The sequence below is a fragment of the Argentina silus genome, assembly GCF_951799395.1.
Source record: "Argentina silus genome assembly, chromosome: 10".
NCBI lineage: Eukaryota > Metazoa > Chordata > Actinopteri > Argentiniformes > Argentinidae > Argentina > Argentina silus.
Window position 1 is genome coordinate 19,370,781 of NC_139664.1, and position 8,563 is coordinate 19,379,343.

The following is an 8,563-nucleotide window of genomic DNA, read 5'->3' on the forward strand; positions in this document are numbered from 1 at the left end:
TCATTGTCTCCTTCCTTTTCTTAACTTGTTGGCTCTACCTCCTTTGGAAAAAAACTAGTGCAAATGCTTAGTGAATCTGGCCCTCAATGTTCTATTAGTATGGTTTCCCCGTTCAGAGTGTATTCAGTAATCAACAACCTGACAATGAACAGTTGAGAGGAATATTGTTAACTGTCAATCTGATCAGTCCTCCAGATTCTGTGGGTTTATTCCTTCCATTCACATACAGTGAAGTTAGCCCTCAGCTTCAATTCATGTACAACAGCATCAGGTTTTGGCTTATCTTGATTAGCATGATGACAGATGATAACTCACAAAATGACATACATACTATATAACAGTGGTTATATCTATTCACGATGAAGACTTACGACATTCACAAAATGGAGTAAGTGACAAACATACCATATATAACATACAGTGATTATACATCTGTTCATAGGCACACTAGTGGTTAATGTTTGCTAATATCTAGTTCCTCTATTCATTGGTTACGATATGTTTGTAATCATTTCCTTCAAACTGTAAGAATGAAACGTGATAATGAGGTTTTGGTCATATTTGTATAAACGCAATAAAAAAGAACAGCTGCTTGTGAGTATTAAAAATACATGAAACAAAACAAATTAACATGCTAAATTACTGGTGTTATGGAGTTAAAAGAGATGTCCCTCTGTTTCCTTCTGCCTCGTCTCTTATGTGCTCATTGTGCACTGGATGAACTGAGAGGAAAGAGAGAGAATAGTGTTACAATACTTTACATTCTAGTCATGCAGCAGTTGCTTTTATATCAGAGTGAATTACAGTAAGCAAATACAACTGGACGACATTTTAAAAATAACAAGCACTGTGTTCTAAAGCACCCCAAAAGTAATAAATACTCAGCAACTAACAACTGTACGTATTAACGTTAATCATTGAGGTACCATTATTAATTTGTCAGTGGTTCATTTTCACAGCCATGTGAGAGACTTACATCATCATATTGAAATGTGGCCGCTCCTTGTCCAGCCGGGTCCCTCTTTCTAAACAAATCTGTACCAAACACACAGAGATCACGGTCAAACAATGACACACACACACACACAGCTATAACCCGCACCAGCACACATTGATCCTACTGTCACACACAATCCCATTTTTAAAAAAAATGCTCAAGTGCAAACACAAATCACTTTGAAATGCATAGACTGTCACTGTTTACATAGAAGGTTACTGCAACGTTTGTTTCTGACAGCTTGGCTTCTACGTCCACTGGTACAGTATGAAGACAATATGGAGATAATGAATTTGAGGTCACATGGTCAAGAAAAACCCAGTGGCCTAGTCATGAGATATTCATCACTAGATAGATTATATTGCTAACCCTACCTGATCCTACTTCTGGCTGTTCTCTTTTGTGTTTCCTATTTTTTTAACCCAAGAAGTCTGGGACCACAGTTCACTCACCAGTCAGGGTCCTGAGTTTCACACAACAACACACGTAGTCATCAAAGCTGATCTTCCCATGACTGCTGAAGCGCTTGATGATGCCGTTCATGGCTTGAGGGCTCAGCCTATAACCTTTATACATACACACAAGCAAACAAACATTTCTCATTTATTTTGACAGTACCTGTCATGACCTTTTTGTATCTTATTTGGGCATCAATGCAAAAACAGGGTGGTCCACACTCCTATAGGGGCTCCTTATCACTCTCTATTTGTATTCCATTTTGGTGACATGGAAAATTAGAACACATAATATGCTAAATTTTTCTAATAGTGGCAAATGTGCACATAACCATTAAAACAAACAAATATACATCAATATACAAATGACGCATAAAGCCTAATTCTCGACCACAACACCAGCTTTTGGAAAGCACCAAAACAGCGCTGTTCACTAAATGTTCGTCATGTGATCTCATTCCTTGATCACTACTGATTTATCATGGCCATTTAGCACCATTTTAAAGCTCACATTTACATACAGAACAGTCCTATACTTCAATATCAAAAGTATATATTTAATTTGATTAATCTTCTGTAAACCTTGCTTTAAAAGGGACAATCTGGGATTCAAATGTCAACAAAGCGGTCACACTGACATTTTTTTTGTAAACAGTTAAGGGATGGGGCTGGAGAAATGTAACCTCTCTCAAATTCTAATTCATATTCTTAGAACGAAGGATGCAAGGACTAAAAATTATAGTTGTAACCATGTTTTGAAGCATATTTGGGCAATGTTGATATATTATCAGAGTGTATTATGGTATGCAAATGGTCCTCCAAGGACTTTTGTACAGAAACTACTTGACAACTACTATTCTTACTTCTTAATTATATCATATAACAAATTTGTCCTCTAACCAACCTGGCGTATATCAGGTTGTTTAAACTTTTAAAAAGTGAGTTTGAATGAAGGGAGCGCAAGTGCTCAGGAGTAGTCAGTGTAGCAACAATGTATGGGACACCATAATACATAAAATCACGCCATTTTGCCCACCCTACAACTATTGTGAGTCTGTGGTAAGGCTATCAAAAAATAGCAATCGAACTCGCTAACCTAGACCGTGTTCAACTGTGTGAATAATCAGTATGTGAATACTAGCGTTAGTAGTAGTAATGCTGTTGGTTTAGCTTACAGTTGTTATAGCCAAGTCAGCCAAATAGTAACTTCCGCTGCGGTTGGTGTTACTCGATGCTCTATGGAAAAAGCTAACACTGCTCTCTCTTTTGTCTGTACTGTATTATCTGTACCCATACGTACCCATAGAGGTGACCGCCTGGTGCATCTCCTGGGGGTCCACGGTCCCGCTCTGGTCGCGGTCGATGGAAATGAAGTGCTGCTTCCAGCCGTTGACCACACCCCACAGCTCCTTGAACTCACTGAAGCCCATAGTGCAGGACATGTCTTTCTGAGGGAGTCGCCTCAGTCAAGGAACAACAATGAGGTGTTCTGAGTTAAAATGAATTATTAAGTTCATTTCCTAAATCTTCCTATTGATTATGATTCTTATACTCTGAGTGGGAAACTCAGGTATCTTCTTTGTACATTGAGTTTCCAAATCGGACATTTCAGAGTTTCCTTTTATTATTTATTTATATTTATATATATACACAGTGGGTGAAATAAGTATTGAACACGTCACCATTTTTCTCAGTAAATATATTTCCAAAGGTACTATTGACATGACATTTTCACCAGATGTTGGTAACAACCCAAGTAATCCATACATACAAAGAAACCAAAACAAATAAGTTCAGAAATTAAGTTATGTACTGAGAAAAATGGTGACGTGTTCAATACTTATTTCACCCGCTGTATGTATGTATGTATATATATATATATATATATATATATATATATATATATATATATATATATATATATATATATATATATATATATACACACACACACACACACTGATATATATATTATATATATATATTCTTCCTGAACGCAGCATTAATCCATTCCATTCTCTCTCACTTCCACCAGAGAAGTGTGTTTAACTTCTCCTCATCCATTCTAACTTCCACCGACTCTGCATGTATTTTTGTTTCCATACCACTGCATCAGTGGGTAGTGATGTTTTGAAGCCAAATGATGTTTCCATTTGGAGCCCCACCTTCACAACACCATGACTCATCCAAAGAGGTAACTAACTAAAAAGCTCAAATCTAAATACTGGAAACCTTTAACCATGCATTATGAATGCTTACAAATTAATTTGTTTATGGATGCTTTACAAACAAGTAAACTTGCTTATAATGCTCATCATTTTTAATGCTTAATGGTTGTATATTGAATATACAGCATATGGCCCATAGCAAACCCACAACTCAAGAGCTCCATGTTGCAAGCACCACGGCCCAGACAAGTTCAGCGTCTAAACTTCTCTTCCCTTAGTGTTCAAGCTCAGTCACCTCCCTACAGTAAACTACCCAGCCCCTCCACCTGGTCATCCCTCTGATGTCACAGTCTCTCTGATTGGTTAGCCAAGGATACGTCCAGCATGTTGATCATCATTCTGCAGGTTTCCAGGTTGAAAGCTGTCAGAGATAATAATAATAAGAAAAATTAATAATAAAGGTCATAAAAAAACTGAAATTTAAAAGACAACACTAGACTGTTTGGTGTGAGGAGGTTGCACTTTGGTCATTACAGGTAGACCTATGGAACCCCTTCATCATGTTTTACCTTTAGCTCTATTTGCGCCACTTATGAAATCTATGGAGATATTCTTACGTTTGTAGGCACCAGAGATGCCAGACTGTGTGAGGCAGTTCTGGAGCTCCTCAGCTGATATGTGCCCATCCTTCCATTGTCAAGAGACAGAAAGGGAAATACAAGAAGTAAACTTATTAAAGTACGACTCAAACCACAAAAGCATTGTTTTTTTCATTTCATATCAGGACAAATCCACTACTAAATATCTATTAGCCAAAAGATAGATAGATAGATAGATAGATAGATAGTTTATTGATCCCTGAGGGGAAATTAAGGCATTACAGCAGCTCACATCACAAACAATAGAATAATAAAAGATTATTATTTAAAAAAATAAGTGGGGTGGGCTATGATTAGGCTACATGGGCAATGTATTCATATGTAATTGTATGCATTTACTGTGTTGCATATGAAACATATGACTAAAAAAATCCTCTAATAAGATGAACAGCTACTGTCGGGACTAAAAAAACATCCACTTCCTCCTCAAACGCAAGTACAGTGCAAGTACCTGTGTATATTCAAACTTCATGTGTTGAGATGTGCCAACAGTGAAGCAATACAACTTAGAAATCATATTACCTGGCCTTATATAATACAAATCATATTACCTGGCCATATATAATACAAATCATATTACCTGGCCATATATAATACAAATCATATTACCTGGCCTGCAACATTAGCAAAGTACCCATAGAGAGGGTCCTGCTGCTGACCAGGGAATCCTCCATAACCAGGACCCCCAGGGGGAGCACCATACTAGAGAGAGAGAGAGAGAGAGTCAGAGAAGGGCAATTCCATGGTAACAGAAATCGATATCAGTAAAAACACTAAGTATTTGGTAGTTCTACCTATACTTCTTACTTTTGTTAACTTTCATTATCATCGCTCCTCATGAGGCAGAGAAATTTGAAAATATCTTACACGTGTGGGCTTTTGCTAACAGAATGACCTGGAGACTGGGCAATGTTAAACTTACAGAAGCCAAACCATTTCCTAAAAAAGAAATATAAGTGTTGATAATATAAGTTGTTGATAATATGAAATATAAGTTGACTGGGGTCTATACTTGAACATTAAATGAGGTTTGATGTTTTTCTAAAACACCTTTAAAGACTTTTTCTGGTAGATCTTTTCCAAATGTTTGGCCATGGGTTATTTTACACAGAACTGCCCCAAGCTAAATAAGTTACTTTTCCAGTGCTACAGGCGCTGTGGCAGTGTGGCTATTAGCAAAACTAAGCCAACATGTGGTCATAAACCACACTGAGTACTCTTCTCAATTAATTTTTCAAAGAACAACCAGATTATATTGGAAGCCAACCAGGCACTATTGTAAAGTGTTGTAGTCTGACAGTAGGACTAAATTCAAATTGCAACTTTGTAGCCTAGGCTTCTTTTACTTGACAGTTCAGGCAGAGAAGTGGTTGAAAGATATGCACCATTTGTAGGGCCCACTCTCAGAGATATGCCTACTATAACAATCAAGGGTGAAAATGCTGCAAATTAAAAGCCAGTCTGATGGGGGCTCAGTTCCTTATGGGTGAACTTGTGCATAAGAGTTTGAGATTGAGGATTTGGGACTCAACACTTACATGAACACAAGACTAGGCTACTATGTTTCACCCTGACATAGGAGGCCCAGGAGGTCAAAAGTCTAAAAGTGATTCGCATGATATGTTATTTATTGCAATACACATAGGAGTGTCCTACTGGGCATAGGGCAGCAACAATATTGCACTTTAATTTGTGTTAGAGGTGTTTCCTGTACAAAACTAACCACGCCTCCCTTTTGGGAAATGCCTTCATGTCCTGTATATAAAAGACCCGCCTATAAACCCCCATACCCAAAACTAGGGATTGGAATGCGTCATGGAAAAATATCAATGTATGTTTACTGTACTTTGGCACAAACTGCACACCGAAGAGGAAGCGTGTACCACTGTGCAAAAAGTAGTTTATTTTACTGTTCCCTCCCCCTACGCATGGAATGTTTACGCAACACTTTTGTAAAGTCGACTCTTTTTTATCTAATCCTAGCGCGCTTGTTTCATTGTAACATTTTGTATCAGAGTCTGGGTGTAGGGCGATGATTCACAGTCACTTTCAGACCTCGCAAGACTGCAACTTCAACATAGAATATCCTCATTTGGGGCCACCTTAAATGCAACATTAAATGGCCACACATTATGAGATTCATTAGCGAGGGGCTTGCTGTTCATGGCAGGCCCAACAAATTATATTTGGTATGGTAAAATAACGCTGTGTATTACACAGTACAATACGCTTGGCAAGATGCCACAAAAACCGAACAGTGTTGTATAAGCCAGATAAATAAGACTTTTTTTTTTATCAAAAGACAAAAGTGAACATCCGGACACCTAGGCATGCAGCGACTGCTGAATAGTCATCTGCCATTAGTAAACTTGTCCTTATCGGATGATTGATAAAGAAGATCTTACCCCTCCTGGGTATCCGCCTTGGGGAGCGCCATATCCTGGATAAGCCATATTTTTGAATAAAATAATAACACTGTCTGCTCCAAAATGTTGAAGGCTCTCTGAATCAATCCACTTGCCCTGCCCTAAATTGAAAGGAAGGAGTGTTTGACATCCCGCGAGACAATGAATCTGTGGTCTGTGAACGACAATAGTGGAACTCCGCCCACTTCGCTCGGGTGTTTGTAAATGAGGATTTCTTCAAAATAAAAGAGCCCACGTTAAATTTGTTTAAGCATTTAGAAATACTAAATATGGATAAAGGAACCACACATTATATGTACGACATCTGGAAATAAACATGTAATCCTCTCAATGTATTATGTGTGTTTTTAAGGGTTTCAAATTATTCTATTATCCTAATTACCCTGATGAAAGACTGCAGCACTGCATAGGGGACTGTACACAAATACCTTTCCAAGTCCAAACATTTTTATTACCACTCTATTCAACCTTGCACTTTTATAGTCTTACTATTAATGATGTAGAGACAAAAGATATTCATGTGTCTGACCATACAGCTATTCTGTTTCATGTAATTTTACCCACAATCCAGGATATTCCTGTTCTCTCTCGCTTTCTTAACTCTGCTACAGCCAGTAAATGTTCAGAGGCCCTTTCCAACAGTATTGCCGCTTCAGGTAGACAGTTCTCTGTTGATCGAGGAAAATGTGTCTCTTCCTTAGTCCAAGTGAACTTTGGTGTGCCACAAGGCTCCATTTTAGTCCTAATTTTATTCTCATTATACATGAGATACCACTAGGCCAGATTATCCGTAAACACAATATTTACTTTTACTGTTATGCAGACAACATCCAGTTACATCATCCCATTAAACGCCATGATTCGTCCAGTTTAGCTTCTCTTAATGATTGCTTGGAAGATATTAGATGTTGGATCTCCAAGAACGTTTTACAATTGAATGACAGGCCCTGCTAGCTCCACTGTAGCAACACAGGACAGTCTTGGCTGTCTGTCTGCCAACGTGAAATCTTCAGCTAGAAACCTAGGGGATTTTTGATGTTGACCTCAATTTCGAATTATTAATTGAATTGTATTGCATTAGTCTCTGAGTCCACCATCATCACGTGATAACGTGTCCAACTATCAGTCCTCTATTCTCAGTCCAAACCTTTTTTTTTTTTTTACTGGTTTTTACTCTGTATTTGTCTATAAAAGTAAAATACATTACTGTATGTGCCATATTTGAAGTGCTTTTATATTTTTGTGAAGCACATTCCATTGTGTTTATGTATATAAAATAACTTTTGATTGATTGATTGATTTATGAAAATCAACTACAACAATAAATTATTGTTTGTGGTGTATATAAAGATGCATATTCCTGATGCATATTCCTCAGGTTGAAACTGTACAGGTGTGTCTTTTGGCTATGAGGATATGTAGCTACTATACTGGACTCTTTTTCAAAGTAAAGCTATGAAATAATAATGACACAAAGTCCATGCTTGGATGATGTGCATGATACACCGTAGTCTTCTACACAATGCACTCACATCCCATCCCATCGCACACTTAAGTCATTCATTTTATCCAATCACTATTTTATTTACTGCATGCATTCATATTATGACAACATGCTTTTCACCAAAAGAAAATGACAACAGCAAAGACTCAAATAAATGTATTGATCATGTATTAAAAACAAGATGGAGACATCTAAAAAGCAAGATTTAGAAAAGGGAGGAATAGTATGAGTGTAGAGGTGGGAGTGGCTGTTGTGAAAACGCTTTGCAACATTATTAAATGTCCAATAAGTATCTTAGTAGGCTGAGGGCTTTAAGCCACGATAATAAATGTCATAGGATAACATATTTCAAAA

General features: G+C 37.5%; 1 protein-coding gene across 1 annotated transcript; it reads right to left on the reverse strand.

Annotated features, from left to right (window-relative positions):
• Positions 1-162: 162 nt before the first annotated feature.
• Positions 163-6,811, reverse strand: sri (sorcin). The gene is made up of 8 exons (XM_083679575.1): positions 6,685-6,811; positions 4,889-4,981; positions 4,238-4,307; positions 3,998-4,041; positions 2,753-2,900; positions 1,450-1,563; positions 977-1,035; positions 163-722 (listed from the first exon to the last, which is right to left on the reverse strand). Exons 1-8 carry the CDS (start codon positions 6,730-6,732, stop codon positions 696-698), a joined length of 603 nt encoding a protein of 200 aa, XP_083535701.1. The 5' UTR covers positions 6,733-6,811; the 3' UTR covers positions 163-695.
• Positions 6,812-8,563: the final 1,752 nt, after the last annotated feature.

Coding starts and splice junctions, on each gene's coding strand:
- sri (XM_083679575.1), bottom strand. CDS start 6,732: ATGGCTTATCCAGGATATGGCGCTCCCCAAGGCGGATACCCAGGAGGG. Junction 4,982..6,684: donor AAGGCGGATACCCAGGAGGG/GTAAGATCTTCT, acceptor CTCTCTCTCTAG/TATGGTGCTCCCCCTGGGGG. Junction 1,036..1,449: donor GAAACTCAGGACCCTGACTG/GTGAGTGAACTG, acceptor TGTTTGGTACAG/ATTTGTTTAGAAAGAGGGAC.